Source organism: Prunus dulcis, chromosome 1, assembly GCF_902201215.1.
Source record: "Prunus dulcis chromosome 1, ALMONDv2, whole genome shotgun sequence".
Taxonomy (NCBI): Eukaryota; Viridiplantae; Streptophyta; class Magnoliopsida; order Rosales; family Rosaceae; genus Prunus; species Prunus dulcis.
Genome location: NC_047650.1, coordinates 30,641,588 through 30,661,492, shown reverse-complemented (window position 1 = coordinate 30,661,492; position 19,905 = coordinate 30,641,588). Strand labels below are relative to the sequence as shown.

The 19,905-nt window shown below is 36.7% G+C and overlaps 3 protein-coding genes across 3 annotated transcripts; all 3 read right to left on the bottom strand.

Moving 5' to 3' along the window:
- Positions 1-2,454: 2,454 nt before the first annotated feature.
- Positions 2,455-6,031, bottom strand: LOC117613905 (abscisic acid 8'-hydroxylase 3). Its single transcript, XM_034342518.1, has 8 exons — positions 5,531-6,031; positions 5,076-5,397; positions 4,724-4,873; positions 4,350-4,622; positions 4,076-4,241; positions 3,873-3,979; positions 3,644-3,765; positions 2,455-2,806 (listed from the first exon to the last, which is right to left on the bottom strand). Exons 1-8 carry the CDS (start codon positions 5,854-5,856, stop codon positions 2,695-2,697), a joined length of 1,578 nt encoding a protein of 525 aa, XP_034198409.1. The 5' UTR covers positions 5,857-6,031; the 3' UTR covers positions 2,455-2,694.
- Positions 6,032-6,145: 114 nt separating this feature from the next.
- On the bottom strand, positions 6,146-7,620 carry LOC117613907 (jasmonate O-methyltransferase-like). Its single transcript, XM_034342520.1, has 3 exons — positions 7,483-7,620; positions 6,656-7,360; positions 6,146-6,569 (listed from the first exon to the last, which is right to left on the bottom strand). Exons 1-3 carry the CDS (start codon positions 7,555-7,557, stop codon positions 6,219-6,221), a joined length of 1,131 nt encoding a protein of 376 aa, XP_034198411.1. The 5' UTR covers positions 7,558-7,620; the 3' UTR covers positions 6,146-6,218.
- Positions 7,621-15,111: 7,491 nt separating this feature from the next.
- Positions 15,112-17,676, bottom strand: LOC117613906 (jasmonate O-methyltransferase-like). The gene is made up of 3 exons (XM_034342519.1): positions 17,552-17,676; positions 16,741-17,433; positions 15,112-15,478 (listed from the first exon to the last, which is right to left on the bottom strand). Exons 1-3 carry the CDS (start codon positions 17,624-17,626, stop codon positions 15,113-15,115), a joined length of 1,134 nt encoding a protein of 377 aa, XP_034198410.1. The 5' UTR covers positions 17,627-17,676; the 3' UTR covers position 15,112.
- Positions 17,677-19,905: the final 2,229 nt, after the last annotated feature.

The following is a 19,905-nucleotide window of genomic DNA, read 5'->3' as shown; positions in this document are numbered from 1 at the left end:
GCTATAAACACCTTCTCCTGTTCATTAGCGCACACATACTACCAATTTTTCTTCTCTTTTGAGACTTTCTTTTAACTACTTCTTGTTTATTATTCGCTGGGCACTACCAGTCTAGCCTCTACCACCACCCCCTACACTCGTGGTGCTATACTTTTTGTTTTGTTTTGTTTTTTTTCTTAAATAAAAACATTTCAATTATTTTTTTGGCCAACCCAACCCCAACCCACTCCATCCGTACAGATGATGGCATTAGCCTTGTGGTCCTATCTATCCATGAACTAAATTCGACAAGAAGAAATCCATGAAATTAAGACGATATGATTGCACACAGGGCACGTCCACGTATGTATGCATTCATCTTTTATTTTAGGACAGCAACAAAAACGTTAAAAACTCCAACATTATTGATCTGAAACCGATCATGTTGGTTGTATAAAATATTTTTTGAATAATGTAGTTGTCTTCTTCTTCTTCTTCTTCTTTTTTTTTTCTTTTCCTCTCTCGTTTGGTCTAAATATATTGTAGCTGTCTGTGTATAAATTTGAGCAATAATATGACAATAACTCAGCTGGTCCATCACCATTTTATAATGGATATAATATATATAGTTGTTTGAATTAACTCAGTTTTTTTCTTTTCTCAAACCTTGGGTCTGTGGTTAGGGTTCATCTTCAACACGCTCACATATGCGGTTATTGGGTCAAATATGTGAAGCCTTGTTCTGATACTGTGAAGAAAATTGAGGTTTCACTCCAAAAAACAATTGACAATGGAAGGAGAAGCTTAACTCCTTATAAACCCAGACTAGGTCCTTAACTTTTTAATATGTAATAAACACTCTTAACAAAGAGTTGGTCTCCCAAAGAAATTGAGGGCTTTAATTAGAAGAAGAGCACACACTAGATTGCTTTTAAGTTGGCGACAACTGACAATTAAAGGGTGCTTTATTCTTTAAACAAATGGAGAGGTAGAGCCGCAGATTGCATTGGGTTGGCGTTTAAGTCAACATCATAAACACTGGAATGCGTCCTAAAGAGAAGAAATATAATCCATGTTGCAACCTGAAAATGCAACAAATCATACTTAAAACAACGAATTTTGCCCCACCTAATTAACAATTGGGTTTTTTGGAATTTTTATTTATTTATAACAATTAGGTTTAAGAAATATACCCAAATGCCAAGTTGTGTCAAGGTTACAGGTCATCAATATAAATTGTTTTTATTAGCTTATGCTTAGTTGAATGACTTTCAATGTTATTGTCTGAATTTTAAATAAATTTGTATTCTTTTATTAAAGCTGAGCAATGAGAAAAGGATTAAGATGTAACATATAATCCATGAAGAAGTATACTCCCACCATTCATGGCGGGCCCTATTTAATCACCCAACCCAAGGACAGGGGAAGGAGAGAGGGAACAACAATATAATATTTTTCTTTTCTTTTTTCCTTTGGCCTTTGTTATTATTTGACCAATACGTACATATGAAACTATTGAAAACTACTTGTAGAAAACAGAGAGAGAGAGAGAGAGAATAAGTGAGAAGAAAGTTGATTTGTTAGTGGGAAGTGGATTGTCTCTATCCATGGATTTTAAAACTAAAATAATACGTAATAATTAAACTGTTTCTATAACTTTTCCATTGTGTTTGAAATGACCTACAATTCATGTTATTTTATTTTATATAATAATATTTTTAAAAATCTCATGAGGGAAAGGAACAAGAAAAAACTCTAGAAGGGCAATGAGTGAAATATCAAGAAAGAGAAAATATCCAACAAAAGGTACATGGTATACCAAATTATCATGCCTTTATAGCCCACAAAATGATTTTTGTTATAATATGGATGTAAGTTAAAGGTGTCATCCATTTGGGTCTACTGGTGCGGTTGAAGGCACATTGGCTTTTACTATTGGAACAAAATGAAAACGGGATGTACAATATCAGAGGGGCCTCAGGGCTTTCAAGACTCAGAGTTTGGCTATCCTGTGTAGTGTTTTAGTCAGTGTCTTTTTTTTAGTATAAGCGTTAGTCTAAATTACAAGACAGAGAGAAATTTCTCTTACGCACTCACAACTATGATGTTGTGGGAATTCAAACCGATCTCTGGTCTGCAAACTATAAAACCCTTTTTCATTGAATTAGAACACGTTTACGTGTACTTGTAGTCTTTTAGTTGAATGATCTCAAGCATGGCCAGTTTGTTTTTATCAAAAAAATTCCAAAATGGAAGACAGATAAGAGATTCTACCAATAGTCAATTTTTTGGGTACAAGTTCTAGAGTCAATTTTGGTGGTCCTTGTCGTTTGCCCTATATTAGGGGGTTTTCTTTCTGTCCAATTCGAAAGGGTGTGAGCTTTTGTTCCATGAATTAAGTTGAACAATAAGATATATTGAAACTTTGCCTTCATCTGATCCAAAACCAGAGTTTATTTAGTCTGTTTCTTTCAATAAACAAAACATTTGGTCTTAGATTATTTGAAATTCTTCCCAGAGATCATGGGACTAGCAGACAAGATGGATGTTACATTACATCTATATCATTTGGCAATTACACTTTTATGAACCTAATTGTAACTGCCCGTATCACTACTACTATTAGCCAATATTCAACTCAGGAGAAATTCTGTAACTTGTATGCTGAGTATGTTGTTTGAATATTGATAACAGATACTAAACAATAGCATCATATTAGGGGATAACATTCTCGGTGATACATGTTACGGTTACTGGGCAACCACTTCTTAGTTTTGAGAAAAGTCCCCACTTTTCAATGCTGACATCTGAGTTAATCACTTTCCACCTGAATGATTTCAAATTTCGTCAATCAACGACTATCAATTATTTGTTTGTATGAAAGTACATGCCAATTTAGATATATCTTTTGCTAAATATGCATTTTGGCATGCCACATTGGTTAGTTTAGTACTGATGATTGCTAGAGGGGTGGGCACGGTCCGATTCTCACCTCAAATCAGAACCGAAATTGGTATTATTTAATCAGTTCAGTTCGGTCAGATTTAAGCAAATTTTTTTTAAAAACTGGCTGGTTCGATCTGACCGGTTTCAATTTTGAATCGGATTATTATTTTTTTATTTTTTTTAAAATAAAATTTATAATAAATAAGTTATTTTTTTTTTTGCTTAAAAATTAACAAATGACCCAATTCATACAATGAGAAATTTTTTGAATTTGAATTTGGAAAAATATTAATTATAAAATTTAAAATATAGAATTGGATTTTAAAATTTTGAAATAAAATAAAATAAAATAATACAACAGGTCCGGTTCGGTTTGGTGCGGTGTAAAACTAAAACCGGAACCGATTGGAATCGATTTCGGTCCGATTTGTTGACTTTTTTTGTCAACTGGTTTTTTTCCCCCTTTTTTTCACCGGTCCGGTTAGGTGTTTTGGTTTTCCGGTCCCGATGCCCACCCCTAATTACTAGCCTTAAGTCACTACCCAAAAAAAAAAAACACGCTTTTCCCAACCAATGTATTTTTTTTTTTGGATAGACCTTTCCAACGAATATTTGTCGTTTTAACCTCTCCCGACGAATTTTGTTATGTGCCGCAAAAGACATATTTTTTGTAGTGTAATTCAATGAGACAGAAAAGAAGAAAATGAGATCATGTGACCTGTAAGTAGTGGTGAGACGGTGGAGAAAGACTAGCATCATGGCCTTGGCAATATTCATCCCCAGGCATGTCCTCCCTCCCATCCCGAAAGCCAAGAAGCTGTATGGAATTTTCGATTCATCCTGCAGTTTGTGACAGACAAAGTCGAATTATGCAACTTCTCTTTAGACATGTACTTTTAACAAGAATTGAGGTGAATGAATTTGAGGCCAGCTGCATTCATGCTCACGTCAAATCTTGACGGATTGAACTTGTTGGGATCATTGTAAACCGTAGGATCAAGGTGTACTGATTTAGCATCAACGTTCACAATCCACCCTCTCTTGATCTTAAATCCTATTGCAGCAACAGAAACACAAATCAATCATCAAGTTCAATTTTGTGAGCTATAGAACAATTGAAACGCATAAACTATGTTTCAATGAATCGAACCTTCCATCTCGCAATCCTCGAGAGCTAGTCTTGGAAACCATGGCACGATGGATGCCAACCTTAGGGATTCTTTTACCACCTTAGAAGCATACGGCATGTCGTTAATACTTTCCAGAGTCAGAAATGACTTCGACGAAACTTTTCTAGCCAAGCCAAGTTGTTCTCTCTGTTACAATAAACAAGTACACAAGATTACCAGTCTACAAGCGTTTTCAAACCAGAAGAATTAAAAGAAGAAAATACAGAACAAAAACTTCCATGCTTTTTCCCTTACTAGAAGAATGTCAAGGACCTCTGGGTTTTCATCTAAGAATTTGACCATCCATGTCATTGCACTGGCTGTTGTATCCTGACCTGCAATAATCATGGTTAATATATTATCTTGGATCTCCTCATCTGTTAGCCCACCGCCATTAGTGGTTGCTCCGTTGCATGCTCTATCATCCTCATCCAAAAGCCATTGTAGAAAATCTTCACCATTTGCTTGTAACCCTCTTCTCCTTTCACGCATTGCCTTCCCAATTATGGCCATGATTTTCTTTCTGGCCTAAATGAAACGATCAGACTTGACAAAGGTTACTTCTTGACAATTTGAGCCTACAATCCCATCTATGAGCTCTTGTGCTTTAATTTTGAAGAGTTATTTACCTGAAGGCCTTTGTAAAACCGAGTCCCGGGTAACCTCAGAGGTAATGCAAGCATTGCTTCACAAACATGAGCCACCTCCTTCTCTAACACCTCTAACTCATATCCGCTTTCCACGCTTATCAACATCTTGCACATAGCTTTGCAAGTTATCTGCTCAAAATGAAATTTACATCAAACACCTTATTAAATAAGAATCACAAACAGAACAAGTTTTGAATGTTTGCTTTGGCTCAATAATCTTATTGAGCCCATGATATAGTATAGTTATAAAAGCTGATTGTTGGGTTATTTTTACAATTAATTAAAGTTTTGGGCTTCGATCCAGAACTTGCAATCCTTAATGTTTGTTTACCTTAAGTGCTTCATCTTGTATAACCACAGTGCTTCTGTGTTCCCAGCCTCCTAGAGCATCAACAATGAGTTTATCAAACTGTTTGATGAAAATTGATAAAGAGCTCGTGGAGAACAAATTGGTTAGTTGGCCACGAATTAGTTTGTGGTGTTGGGGAGAAGCACAGAGCAGGCTTTGATTTCCCACTAGCTCACCAATTGACCTTATGTATCTTTTACTGAATTTCCCCGAGTCATTGTTTAAGATGGCCTTGGCTGACTCTCTGCTCGAAACAAAGACGTCCGTCGCTCCAAATATGTTGGTCCGGAAGCAATTTCCGTGCCTGCATTCACAGCAAACAGAGTAACAAACTAGCCGTGTTACAGTGAGGAGACTTATAAAAGACTCAAGGGTTGAGGGTTAGGTCGTGAACACAGAGAGAGAGAGAGAGAGAGAGAGAGAGAGAGAGGTGTTACCGGAGACGGCGAAGTCGGACAAACTCATAAAACCCTTTGCCACTGTTAATGGCAGCCATGAACTGTAGGGTCTCTCCAATCAACGGCAATCCTTGACTGCCTGGAGGAATATCAGCCGTTGATTCTTGATTATTAGACTTGATAATATGATAAATCAGACATGACAAGGCTCCTAGTACTATTATTACAGCGTAACAACCAAAACTATAAGCTTCGTGATAAGGCAACATGGAAGGCATACTTTTCCTGCTGCTACAATTTTGCTCTGCAGGTTGGGTTGGTAGTAGAATGATATGAAAATTTTGTTGTGCAATTTTAAAGAACATTGAAAGAGAGAGGTGGAGGAAAATTGGGTTGGTGTTTTGGCCGACAGGCCTTTATGGCTATCTTTGTAATTATTAATTTTTGAAAAGCTTTTGAGTTGAGCTTCAATGCTTCATTCATTGAAATTGAACTAAGAAGCCTTGGCCATCATTACTATCACTTTGGCACTAAGACGTTATCATGGTGCGCTGCCATAGAAAGCGCCCGAGTGGTTGATGCTGACAAAAGTAACCCCACCACGCCTTGGATGGAATGGAAAGGCACAAAATGTCTCTAGAGACTTGCCAAGGGTAACGCAAAATGACCGTGAACTGAATAAAAAGAAAATTAAACTTCTCCATTATCTTATATTACATGAATAAGATCATTGCTTTCTGATGACTGAAATGACCAAACTGGTATACTTGGTTCTAAACTTTGACAAGTGATCCCCCAGGAGCTCTGCGTACTTTTGAAACAGATGATCTATTATATCTTTTCCGAAATTAGATTCTAGCATTGACTCAGCCACGACTCGTATGCTCTTGGCCACTCGCTGCCCACTAGCCACCATGTCATCAGATTCACCACCACCAGCATCCCGATCAATGTCAAACGCCTCCACACGGTCCATTACGAACGACCCTTCTTTCTGTACCTCCAATTTCAATTCCTCTGCACATGGGGCATAATAGGGAATGTTGAAGGCATCAACCTTTCCCTCTTCAATAAGACCCTGCACCCATATGCATATAAATATATAACATATTATGTTAATCAAGTAAAATAGCCATGATGAAACTAAATTATTAAGATATATACCTCAGAAACCAGGGTCATTAATGCATGGGCTAAGAGCTCCCACTGGTCGCAACTCTCTCGAGTTGTGGGATCAGAGGAAGGCCTGCCAATGAGTGACAACACCATTCGTCCTCCGCCAACTACTTCTTCAGCGCGGGACTTAAGAAACGATGAAAAGTCTTCGTGAAACTGAAGTGAATATGCGTCCAAAACGCATTGAGGGCTGGTCTTAGAAATGTAGATCTTTCCCTTGTTCAAGGCCGAGCCAGCTGCCTCCGCCGGGGTGTTGCTGAGGGCAGGGGGGACCCGAGAGAGCCAGTGGATACTACAAGAAGAGTGCACAAAATGCAAAGTCTTGGCCGGAAACAACCTACCGTGAAACGAACCGGGCACGGCAGAAACAAAGACCGACCCAAATTCAGGACCTTTCTCTTGTTTCAAGTTGTTGTAGAATGCAGGAAGTGACATAAAAATGGTGTTGAAGTCGTTGCTGAAGAGGTCATTGAGGTACACTCTGAACTCTGTTGTTGATGATGGGGACAGCTGGAGGCCGAGGCTGCTGCGCTTCGCATGTATGGCATCCATGATGTAGGAGATGGGCAGAAAGGTGTTGGGTCCAGATGAGCAACCCAAATCGGCAATCCCCATGCTCTCTATATTATTTGAGCTCAATATTTCTAGCACGGCTTCATGAATGATTGGCTTTGCAACCGATAATATTTTGCCCTACAAAAATAAAATTTAATTATAATGAAATGATCATAATAATATGGATTGAGGAGCTAAGAAGTTAATGAATTAAAGATGGAAAGCCAATAATATAATAATTCTGTTAAATTAATTTGTACCTGCACTTGGGAGTTTTGAGAATAACTAGTCTTGCCATCTCCTTTGTTCATGTGAAGTATTTGGTTCACCTCCATCTCTCTCTCTTGTCTCTATCCTCACCAGTACCTACCGACTCATCAGTAATTAAAACCTTCACGTCTGCTGCTGCTGCTGCTTATTTATATAAGCAACTCGTCCATGTTCTCGGTTGTCATGTGTTTCATTTTTCAAAACCAATGGCATAAACAACGGGAAATGTAACCAACTGCATGTAGCGCGCGTGTATATACACGCACATCAGTGGCAGTATGTACCTGGGCGCTTCTCCGAAGTTCAACAATACAGAATTGTTACGGAATTGAATTTTTAATCGTACGTTCAACAATGAGAATCGCAGGGTCAAAAATACAGTTTCGTAACGAATCCGTATTGTTGGACTTCGCAACACATAAACGAGGAGATTTGCAGATCTGGAGTTGATTTTGGGTTGGGGACCCAAAAAAAGTCAGAGAAGTAGCTTATATAAGAAAATAAGAGTTGTTCATGCATTTGCCATCTACTACTACGGACACAGAATTCCAACCTTTAATTATTGAAGCCCATTGTGCATTGTGCACCTTTTATTTGATGAAAGAAAAGGCTCTTTTTCAATCAGTTTTGGAAAGTTTCAACTATGTCCCTATTTGTCTCTTCTTACGTTAAATAATAGTACAACAATAATTAACAACTAATTTAAGAAAACAAAAATCAAATTAAATTCACCCATGTTTTTTCTCCCAATATACTATCTTTTCCTCCTCCTTTTTTCTCCTCCTATTTCTCCATATCATAGATTTCAAAGTTGAAAAAGATAAGTAGAATATTTCATACATATCAAACCATAGGAAAGTTTATTATAAGCGAATAGAAAGGTTTACATGTTTAGTCAATGCTAAAATATAAATATGGTTTGAATGTATTAGGTTGAATTATATTATTCTCTATAAGGAGATATATAGGAGTTTACATGAGTGCTTTACAAGGAAATAGATACAGTAATAAATTAGGATAGTATCTCATAATTATACAAAGATTTGTCAACTAAATGAAATGGGAAAGTAAATCCCTTTATTAATCACGGAAATAAATCTCCTTGATAATTTAGGAGACTCACGTCAACACTCCTTCTCAAGTTGGTGCATATATGTCACCAATGCCCAACTTGGTAAGTGAGGCATGAAATACTCTGCCACAAACAGATTTTGTTAAGATATCTACCAGTCGATTTTCTGATTTTACGAATGGTAGGCGGATGATCTTCTTCTCAATCTTCTCTTTGATAAAATGTCCAACATGTTTGGTTCGATCTTGTTGAACTGGATTATGGGCAATGTCAATGGCTGATTTGTTATCACAATGTAACTCCATTGGCTTTCCTGGCTTGAAACTCAATTATGTTAATAGTCTTCTGATTCACAGTAGTTCACAAACTCCGTGAGCCATTCCTCGATACTCTACTTCTGCACTAGACCGAGAAACCGCATTTTATTTTTTACTCCGCCAAGTGACTAGATTACCTCTTACGAAGGTATAGTAACCTGAAGTAAAGCGTCTATCAGTAATGGAGCCAGCCCAATCAGCATCTGTATATCCAAGAATTTCGAGATCTCTATTTTTTGAGAACATTAATCTTTTCCCAGGAGCTGACTTTAAGTATCTTAAGATCCGATCAACTGCATTCCTATGGGATACACTGGGTGAATGTATAAACTGACTAACCACACTCACAACATATGTAATATCTGGTCTTGTGTGGGCTAAATATATCAACCTTCCAATAAAGCGTTGGTACTATTCCTTATTGGTTGGTTCTTGATCCATGTCTTCACATAACTTGTGATTCATCTGTATCAGCAGGTTTGCATCCAAGCATTCCTGTTTCAGTGAGCAGATTTAATACATACTTTCTTTAAGACAGAAATATACAAGTTGTAGACCTGGCTACTTCAATTCCTAGAAAGTACTTCAGATTACCTAAATCCTTCATCTCAAATTCCTAATACAAATACTTCTACAGTTTCAGTTGCTCTCCTGTTTCGTTTCCAATTATGATTATGTCATCCACATAAACAATCAATGCAGTAAGTCTTACTCCATCACGCTTCAAAAATGAAGTGTGATCTGCATTACTCTGTATATATCCAAAATTCTTCATGTATTTAGTGAATTTACCAAACCATGCCCTGGGGGATTGCTTTAACCCATATAATGACTTTCTGAGCTTGCAAACTTGACATTTCTTGTCACGAGCTAAGTTACATCCTGGTGGTAGGTCCATATATACTTCTTCTTCCAAGTCTCCACGTAAGAATGCATTTTTTACATCAAACTGATGTAATAGTTGTTTGTGCAAATAATCTCAGGGGAGAATATTCGCTTCTAGATCCTTCAACCTTTGATCTTCATTCTCTCTCTTCCTCGATTCCTGTAAAAAAGACTGGAGTAAATAGACCACACCCGGGGGGTGTTGGCCAAAGGCCCTCCGATGCCTAAGTTAGTTCAAGTGTTTGTAGGAAAACAATAGCTAAGCAAAGGGTACATAGTTGTATGTATGGTGTAAACCGAGTGGCCGGAGCCGTGTGTGGTGGCCGGAGCCGTGTGGAGAAAATATGGAGAGTGGAGAGGGAGAGAGAGCTTCAGGTATTTTTCTCGGGTATAAGGAGTAGGTTTTCTGAAGTACCTTGAATGATGAATGAGGTCGTCAATTTATAGGAGCCTCGGGGCTAGGGTTTCGTAGGGATCGAGTCGGCTTTGATAATATCCGAATTAAATATATTATCTCTTAAGAAGATAATATCTGAATTAAATGATATTATCTTCTCTTTATTAGGATAATATCTTAATTAATGATATTATCTCTTTAAATAAAGATAATATCATATTAATTAAGATATTTATCCCAATTAATTAACTAGCCAGATAAACTGGTTTAATTAATTAATTAATTTAAGAGATAATCTTCTTTTCCACGTGGCGTGCCCTGATTGGAGACGAAAATATATGCTCCCACAATAGTCAATTGAGATTTGCTGCTAGAGATAGAAGGACTTTTATAGTTTCAATCTTGGCTACTGGGGCAAAGGTCTCTTGGTAGTATATCCCATATCTTTGTGTGTACCCCTTCGCCACCAATCTAGCTTTATATCTTTCAATAGATCCATCTGCTTTGAGTTTCACAGTATAAATCCACCTGCTTCCCACTGTCTTCTTTCCATACGGTAATGGCACGAGTTCCCATGTGCCATTCTTCTGGAGAGCTCACATTTCTTCATTCATGGCTTCTTTTCATTGTGGGTCTTCCAGTGCTTTAGTTACATTGTTGGGAACAGGTATGTCGGCCAACTGTTTCACAAAGTGTACTCGTGACTCTAATAATCTGCTGATGGATACATAATTGTTGATGATATATTTTCCTTTGACATTAAGATCTACTTCGTAGTGTACTAGAGGTTTGCCACGGTTCTTCCATTTTGGAATCTGATATGCAGGCTATGTGCCTTCTGAAATCAAATTATCATGAGATATTTCATTAATGTTATCAGTTTCAGGACAAGATGTTACCTGAATGACATCCTCATCAGGTGATTAGTGTGGTACTGGAGCTGAAGAAGTCTCCGGAGTGGGCAAAATCTCATCAGTTTCCTCCTCCTGAGTTGGACAGCAAGACCAGTCGCTTCCAAGCTACGACCGGTTGACCGGTCGTTATCAGGCTGGGACGATTTTGGAGGAAAAAAATTGAAAATTTGAGAAGTGTTGGTGTCGTAATGCTCCTCATGTGTAGCTGAAAAATATATGTCGTTTTCTTGGAACACAACATTCATAGAAGTATAGACTTTCTGACTAGGAGGATGATAACACCGGTATCCTTTTTGATGAGGTGCATAGCCAATGAAAACACACTTTTCGGCTCGGGGATCCAATTTGCTTCGTTGATGATCATGTAAGTGGACAAATACAACACAGCCAAAAAATTCGGAGTTCCAGGTTTGGGGTGTGAGGTGTTTGGATATGGTGGTGAAGTTTTTGAAGTGATGTTTGAAAATTTAGGATATTAGAGGGAATCCGATTGATAAGGTATGCTGCAGAGATAACGACTTCGCCCCAAAATGATCGTGGCATATTGGCACCAAAGAGAGAGACACAAACGACTTCCAATAAGCGTATGTTCTTTCTTTCAGCCACCCCATTATGTTAGGGAGTGTAAGGGCATGAGCTTTGATGTATGATGCCATGATCTTGTAAGAACTGGTTAAGATCATGATTAAGAAATTCTCCGCCATTGTCAGAAGGAAGAACCTGAATTCTGGCATGAAATTGAGTCTCCACCATTTGATAAAACTGTTGAAACATGGAACTAACTTCTCCTTTTGTTTTGAGAAGGGAAACCCAAGTCATGCGTGTGCAATCATCTATAAACGTAACAAACCATCGCGCCCTTGCCAGAATGACAATTTTAGCAGTCTCCAAACATTAGAATGAACAAGAAAAAATGGAACCAAACTCTGATTTGAACTTAATGGGAACGGGACACGATGACTCTTAGCCAATTCACACGTATCACACTAGAAGCTGGAAACATCAAGACTGGAAAATAATGATGGAAACAACTTCTTAAGATAACTGAATGAGGCATGCCCAAGACGTTTATGCCATAACCAAATTTTGTCTCTCTCCCCCTTAGGACGAGTTCCACTGGTTGTGAAAGCTTGACCACCCTTGACCTCACTATCCGGTGCCCAGTCCCAGTAATAGAGTTTGTCCCGCCGAGTACCACAACCAATCGTCGTTCCTGTGAGGATGTCATGAAAAACATAATGATTCGGCCAAAATGTTACAGTATACCCCAAAATAGTAGTAATTTGTGCAACACATAACAAATTATGGTACAAAGATTGAACAAGTAATACAGAATCCATATGTAGGGAAGTAGAGAGAGATAGAGAGCCCTCCCCAACCACAGAAGAGAAGGTACCATTAGCATTAGACATCACCGACGGAGTGGATGATTTGCGATTAATAAGTTGGCCATGATCAAATGTCATATGATCCGTAGAGCCCGAGTCAATAATCCATGCAGAGTTTTTGGAGGACGTATGAAGTAGAACCTTTGGTAGTGGTGATAGAAGCAGGAGTCCGGGTAGCAGGGTCAGCAGGATTGACCGCATGCTTATGTGAGTCTATAATAAGATGGAGAATCGTAGGGGTTCCTGACATCGCAGCGGAAGTAAGATGTGATATGAGAAGGTGAGGAATTTGATGTGAGGAATTGGATTTAAGAGGTATGTGTATAAGATTTGAGGGTATGTGTTTAAGGATTTGGATAAGAGGATTTGAGGACTTTAGATTTGATGGATTTGGATTTGAGGAAAATTATGAGGAATTTGATTTAGGGTTTTGGATTTGAATATGAGAAATTTGAGAAATTTGATATAAGAGTTTAGAGACAACCTAGGATCGATTGCTCTGATACCATGCTAAAATATGAATATGGTTTGAATGTATTAGGTTGAATTATATTCTTCTCCATAAAGAGATATATAAGAGTTTACATGAGTGCTCTCAAGAAAATAGATACAGTAATCAATTAGGACAGTAGCTCCTAATTATACAAAGATTTGTCAACTAGATAAAATGGGAAAGTAAATCCCTTTATTAATCAAGGAAAAAGTAAATCCCTTTATTAATCAAGGAAATAAATCTCCTTGATTAATTAGGAGACTCACGTCAACAATCAAGACATCAAAGAGCCATTCTGGCCATACAAGGTCCCAAAAGTGGGTACCCCTAACTCGACTCACAAAAGCTCCAACCAAGTGAGCAGCTTCATTACATTTTCGAAGTATATAAGCAAAGCTCACCAACCCAAACTGTTGAGACAAGTTTTTTGATGTAAAAAATAACTCCTTATATCTTGACATCAACAAACCCACTTGTTGTTTATGCCCAGAATCAAAATTCTACCAACACTATGAACTATTTTGAGAGAAGAGGAAGATATTTGTATTAACATTAATAATGAGTAGAGAGCACCTTCTTCAAAGAGAAAGATAGATGTAGATTTCATGATTCATCTAATCCTTCACAGAGTAGCAAACAAATTTTTAAAGAATCACTACACTTTTCTAGAAGAATTTCTCAAACTTTTCTTTCTGATAATCGACCTCAGGAAGCTTTAAAAATGGAGATTGAGGAGGCGTGAACTCTGGGGAAGTGGAAATTATGGCAAAAAAATGTAATTTTTTGAAAACATATGAGGGTAGTATAGGGATTATGAAAGTTTCATTAAAAGCTCCGCATGCTTCAAAAAGAAGCATATTTTAAAAACACCTCGCCACCCGCTTCTCAAATATGTTGTCATTGACCCGTGATTTTGAAAAAAATCGGCTTTCACTTGTTTTACCAAACACCTAAAGTCAGAAAATTTTAAATATACACAGCAACCCCAAACTAAGCATGAATTTGATCACTAGAGAGTGTTTTTGAAGCTAGGAAGCCTTTTGCCCTGGCAAGTCCAACGGGTGGAAATGCTCTAATAATAAGAGCACTTCCACCCATTTGCCATGGCAAAGGGCAAGGGGAGGTAAAAGCTATTACTATTTACGTGAATAGTGGCGGCCCTTGCAAAAGGCTTGTGGTGTTTCCACTCATTGTCATGGCAACCACTATTCACATGAGATATGAGGAGATGAATTTGTATAGAGTTTTGGTGTGGGAAGTGAAAAATATGACCAAGTATTTATTTTAAAAAAATTTCTAAAATGTTTAGTATTTATTTATTTATTTTAAAATTTCGTTGCTGACGTTAGCAAACCCAAACTAGAGCAAGGGCTGATTTTGCCTGAGTGCCAGCCTAAGCTTGTGGAGCCCACCAACAACCCTGGCAACATTTGTCCGCTGGAAGTCATTTTTGGGCCCAGGCCCCCCCTTGCTAAGGGCCGTTGGAATTGCTCTAATAGTGGCTGCTTCAATACAATACATGCTCTATCATAAAGCCGTTGACGGTGTTCGCAAATATTTGGGCCTAAAAGCCCATAAGATGAATAGAAAGCCCATTTATGAGTTATTGGGCTTTATTTGAATAAACATTCTATTAAGCTTTACCTGAAGGCTAAGCTTTTGATGGCAATGGCAGCACCGTGATGTCTTTTTTTGATGTTACAAAGTGATAGGTGCAATGCAAGTGATGGATGTTTGTTTTAATATGATTAGATAACAAACAAAAGTATATTAATAGCCGCACCATGCCTTGTATTGTACGTAGTGACTTGCCAAGTGGGTAAGAATTTCCATTTTAGAAAAAACCATATCCAGAGTGCTTGTTAGACTTTGTTAATATATTAATTTTCAATCAATAATGCCTTGGATATAATGGAAATTTCCTATTTGTTTTGAATTAGCAAAATTCGTAGAAAACAAATGAATTACTGCTACAAACACAAACATCTCTAATATCACTCTTTTTCAATACATTATTTATATAATTTGTCAAATAAATACAACTAGAAGCACTGGTTACAAACATATATAGTTATCCAAAATAATTCAACCAACCTGAAAAAAAAGATGGGGAAACATAAAGGAAATTATTCAATCTTTTTTGGTTTTTTGGAATCAATCCTTTTTAATGATCACAAGGACCAAATTGATGTATCTAGTTCTAGATTTTGATAAGTGATTACTGACGAGCTTTGCATAGCATTGAAACAGATGATCCATTATATCTTTTCCAAAATGAGATTCGAGCATTGACTCAACCACGGCTCTTACTGTCTTTGCCACTTTCTGGCCACTACCTACCATGTCAAATGTGTGATGCAATTCTTGATCCCCACCGCCGCCATCCCAATCAATTTCAAACGCCTCCAGGCTGTCCATTAAGAATGACCCTTCTTTTTTAAGCGCCAAGCTCAATTCCTCTTCACATGGGGCATAGTAGGGAGCGTTGAAGGAATCAACCTTTTCCTCTGCAATAAGACCCTGCACCCATAGAACAAGTTAGTATCTAAGCTAATGCATTAATGGGATAATGCAATGGAAAAAAGAAGAAGAATGGCTGTTGCTAAATACGTGGTTCTCACATACAGCGCACCTCTATTAGAGAGGTGGTCAACAAATTTAATGACCATCTTAAGGGAGATGTTTTTTTCTACTCTTCTGGCAACATGAAAAGCTTAAATTGCCATTCTTCATTACATACTTGTATCTGGTTTGATATTTTTCATTGTATTTTAATATGTTTGGTTTACAAATCCCTCAAGGATCTTTTCCTTGTAATATTTATTCAGGCTTGTCCAATATAAGTTCCTACATTTTCTATTTTCTAGACATATACCCATTATTCTATAAATCTATGTGTAAAATTCAATTTCAAATTTAAATGACCAGTAGGACATAAGAGGTCATAGTATTCTTATGTTTTTACATCGTTGTCACCAGACTTCATATTTTATTTGTAATTTATTTCAAGCATTTCATTAACTGTCATAATTGTAATTAATACTCCTTATTAATAGCATATCAATTAATCACCCCATTTTGTTTGATTGCCATTCCCTCTAACATATGGTCCCTAAAAAATCTGTAAATTACATATCCAATAATGTACCTATGAAAAATATAAATATAAATATATACGTATAAAAATATAGGCATATTATTTACCAAAAAAATTACAGAAAAATAGGTAGACATTAATCTATAGAAAATATAGATACAAAATAATTTATAAATAATTTATAGAAAATATAGATACACAATAATTTATAAAAATAATAGGTAGATTATTATCCGGGAAAGATGAAACAAAATTTTAAAAAGGCAATAAGGAAAACTGACTTTTTTGGCCAACACATTGTTGACTGTATTAATGAATTTTAATAATAAAAGGATAATTAATTGCAGACAACATTTTTAGAAGTAATCACCACAATAAATTGGGGAACTAAAAATTAAAACACCACCCCATTATACTTTGAAATATAAATAGGGGTATTTGGGCAATCAAAAAAATTATAATAAATCAAATATTGAGCTTAATAAGGTAACTTGATGAGTTGGATCCTAGTCATGGGTTTTTATTTATAAAAATTGGGTATGATTTATAGGAACAAAAAGTGAAAGGTTGCAAGTAAAGTAAGTTGAATTTGAAGGGTGTAAACCAAATTTACTATATTTCTCTTTTGTTTCAAAACAAAAACAAAAAAGCTTAAATTGCTATATATGCTAAATATTGTAGATACCTCTGAAACCAAGGTCATCAATGCGTGGGCTAAAAGCTCCCACTGGTAGCAACTGGCTGGAGTTGTGGGGTCATAGGATGGCCTGCCCATGAGCGACAACACCATTCGTCCTCCACCAAACATTTCTTCAGCGCGGGACTTGAGAAACAATGAAAAATCGTTATGAAACTGAAGCGCATATGAGTCCAAAACGCATTGTGGGCTGGTCTTGGATATGTAGATCTTTCCTTTGTTCAAAGCTTCGCCAGCTGCCTTGCTGTCGAGGCCAGGAGGGACCTGAGACAGCCAGTGAAGGCTAGAAGAAGAGTGCACAAAATGTAAACTCCTGGCCGGAAACAACCGCCCATAAAACGAACCAGGCGTGGCAGAAATGAATAAAGATCCAAGCTCAGGACCCTTCTCTTGTTTGAGTTTGTTGTAGAATGCAGGAAGTGACATAAAAATGTTGTTGAAGTCATTGCTGAAGAGGTCATTGAGGAACACTCTGAGCTCTGTTGTTGCTGACAGGTGGAGGCTAAGGCTGCAGCTTTTGGTGCGTATGATAGCATCTATGATCTCGGAGATGAGCAATAAGGTGTTGGGTCCAGATGAGCAGCCCAAATCTGCTATCCCCATGCTCTCTATATTATTTGAGTGCAAGATCTCTTGTACGGCGTCATGAATGATTGGCTTTGTAATGGAAATTATTTTGCTCTACAAAATAATAATAATCAAAATATTATACATATATATACATGAAATTAATTAACATGTTGAATTGGAATATAATTATTAATTGAAGAAAAGCATAATGAATAATATTAATTTGGACCTGAAGTTTGGAGTTTTGAGCATAACTAGTCTCGCCAACTCCTTTGTTCATGTGAAGAATTTGCATCACCTCCATCTCTGTCTGTCTGTCTGTCTGTCTGTCTGTCTCATACAAAAGCTTGGAGTCTGTCTGTCTGTCTCATACAAAAGTTTGGAGTAATTGTGCTGTATATATAGACCCCACTCGGCCGTCCACTGCCAGTAATTCCTTAGAGATAATATAAATGGAACCATGCACAGCAACCACACATTACAAGTTACTCCGTACTAAGTTCTGTCGTGCATGGGCAGGATCAGATTCATATATCTAAGTCTAACGGTAACCTAGGCCAAAATAAAAGAGTCAAAAACCTTCCTGCATCTCTTTTCATTTCAAACTACAAAAGAGTGAAAATCTATGCCTATATGTAGCATGAATAGCTAGCTGGTCCTTATACACTCCATATACGTTTGAAAACCAATTAAATAAGGCTGCATTTAGATGGAGCTAGTTAAAATATTAAAAAGAAAACTATAAAATAAAATAAAAAAAGATTTGATATATACAATCAATTATTTGGAATCTATTTGTTTCCCCCTCATTTCAAACCCATTTTTCTTTAATTTTGGCATACATGAATTGTGCTAGCGTAATCCTACAGTTTAACCTTATTATAATGTCATCTAAATTCTTATATTTAAAATCATTTCATCCAAATGATCCTAAGAGCACCTATGACAAGCATTATAAAAAGCAACAAATCGAATCATTTCATCCAAATAGTCCGAAAGAGCAATTATGACAAGCATTATAAAAAGCAACAAATCGATACTTAATTAGAATACATATATGAATATCTTAATGAGAGTGATCAAACTAATATCAAATTTATTTTATTTTATTTTTTCTTTTGAAAGCAATGTCAAATTGATTTCGAAATGAGTGGAAAAAAGAATCGCACCATATGTCCCATGCACATGATTTTTTACACCTAATTAATTCCCCCAGTTTGGTTTGTTCGCAAATAATACATTAGATAAGAAGCACATGGTACATGTGATGCATGCATACAGTCGTTTTGCAATTTGCATGTCACTCACTTATTCTCTTAAACGTGTAATTCTTCTACTGCGCAAGAAAGTACCCACTATACGGATATAACGACGTTCATGGAAATTTTGAACAATATATTCACCATATGTTGGAACAAAAGGGCGGCCCCGGCCTAGTCAGTAATTAGTCGGGCCGTATTATTTATATAGATGATTATGATTTGAGAGTTCTGATTAATTTATCGTATGGATTCATGTGGACTTATTGAATGTCGAAAGAATTTATTTGGTTTGAAATATAGAAGAGTTATAATGTGTGAGATGTCGACAAAAGTGTAGTTACAATTTGAGATTCACGAGCCGACTTAATCTATTTAGTTTGAAATTTAGAAGAGTCATAATTTGTGAGATGTCGGCAAGAGAGTAGTTATAATTCGTGATTTGCCAACCAACTTAACCTATTTGGTTTGAAATATAGAAGAGTCATAATCTATGAGATGTCGACAAGAGTATAGTTACAATTCGTGATCCCAAGGGTTTGAACTTACGTAATGATGATGCTTCACAGAAAGGTGACCATGATGGTTGTACGCATAGTCTTTTAAAAAAAATTAGAAAATAAGAGTTGTTCACGCATTTCCAACCATGCATTTGCCATCTACTATAGTACTGAGGCAGAATTCCAACCCTTGATTATTGAAGCCCATTGTGCACCTTTTATTTGATGAAAGAAAAGGCTCTTTCTCAATCAGTTTTGCAAAGTTTCAACCGTGTCCCTATCTATCTCTTCTTACATGAAATAATAGTACAACAATATTAACGACTAATTTAAGAAAACAAAAATCAAATTGAATTCACCCATGATTTTTTTCTCCCAATATACTATCTTTTCCTTCTTTTTTTCTCTCCTCCTATTTCTCCCTATCATAGATTTCAAAGTTGAAAAAGATATAGGTAGAATATTTCATATATATCAAACCATAGGAAAGTTTATTATAAGTGAATAGAAAGGTTTATATCTTTAGCGAAGACATCAAAAAGTCACTCTAGCCATACAAGGTCCCAAAAGTAGGTACCCCTAACTCGACTCACAAAAACTGCAACCAAGTGAGCAGCTTCATTACATTTCCGAAGTATATAAGCAAAGCTCACCGACCCAAACTGTTGAGACAAGGTTTTGATGTAAAAAAATAATTCCTTCTATATTGACATCAACAGGAATAACTCTTTGAAGCATCTATATTAGTTGGTGTGAATCGGATTCCACAATAGCTTGATCAAAATCCGCATTCAAAACATTTGTCAAAGCATCACGAATAGCTT

What these genes read in the sequence shown, in the direction of transcription:
- LOC117613905 (XM_034342518.1), bottom strand. Translation starts at nt 5,856, where the DNA reads ATGTTCTTTAAAATTGCACAACAAAATTTTCATATCATTCTACTACCA. An exon ending in AGGTCCTTGACATTCTTCTA is followed by an intron (nt 4,242 to 4,349) that starts GTAAGGGAAAAA and finishes TTATTGTAACAG; the next exon opens with AGAGAACAACTTGGCTTGGC. An exon ending in CGTCTCACCACTACTTACAG is followed by an intron (nt 2,807 to 3,643) that starts GTCACATGATCT and finishes GAAATCATTCAG; the next exon opens with GTGGAAAGTGATTAACTCAG.
- LOC117613907 (XM_034342520.1), bottom strand. Translation starts at nt 7,557, where the DNA reads ATGGAGGTGAACCAAATACTTCACATGAACAAAGGAGATGGCAAGACT. An exon ending in CTCAAAACTCCCAAGTGCAG is followed by an intron (nt 7,361 to 7,482) that starts GTACAAATTAAT and finishes TTATTTTTGTAG; the next exon opens with GGCAAAATATTATCGGTTGC. An exon ending in TAATGACCCTGGTTTCTGAG is followed by an intron (nt 6,570 to 6,655) that starts GTATATATCTTA and finishes ATATGGGTGCAG; the next exon opens with GGTCTTATTGAAGAGGGAAA.
- LOC117613906 (XM_034342519.1), bottom strand. Translation starts at nt 17,626, where the DNA reads ATGGAGGTGATGCAAATTCTTCACATGAACAAAGGAGTTGGCGAGACT. An exon ending in CTCAAAACTCCAAACTTCAG is followed by an intron (nt 17,434 to 17,551) that starts GTCCAAATTAAT and finishes ATTATTTTGTAG; the next exon opens with AGCAAAATAATTTCCATTAC. An exon ending in TGATGACCTTGGTTTCAGAG is followed by an intron (nt 15,479 to 16,740) that starts GTATCTACAATA and finishes CTATGGGTGCAG; the next exon opens with GGTCTTATTGCAGAGGAAAA.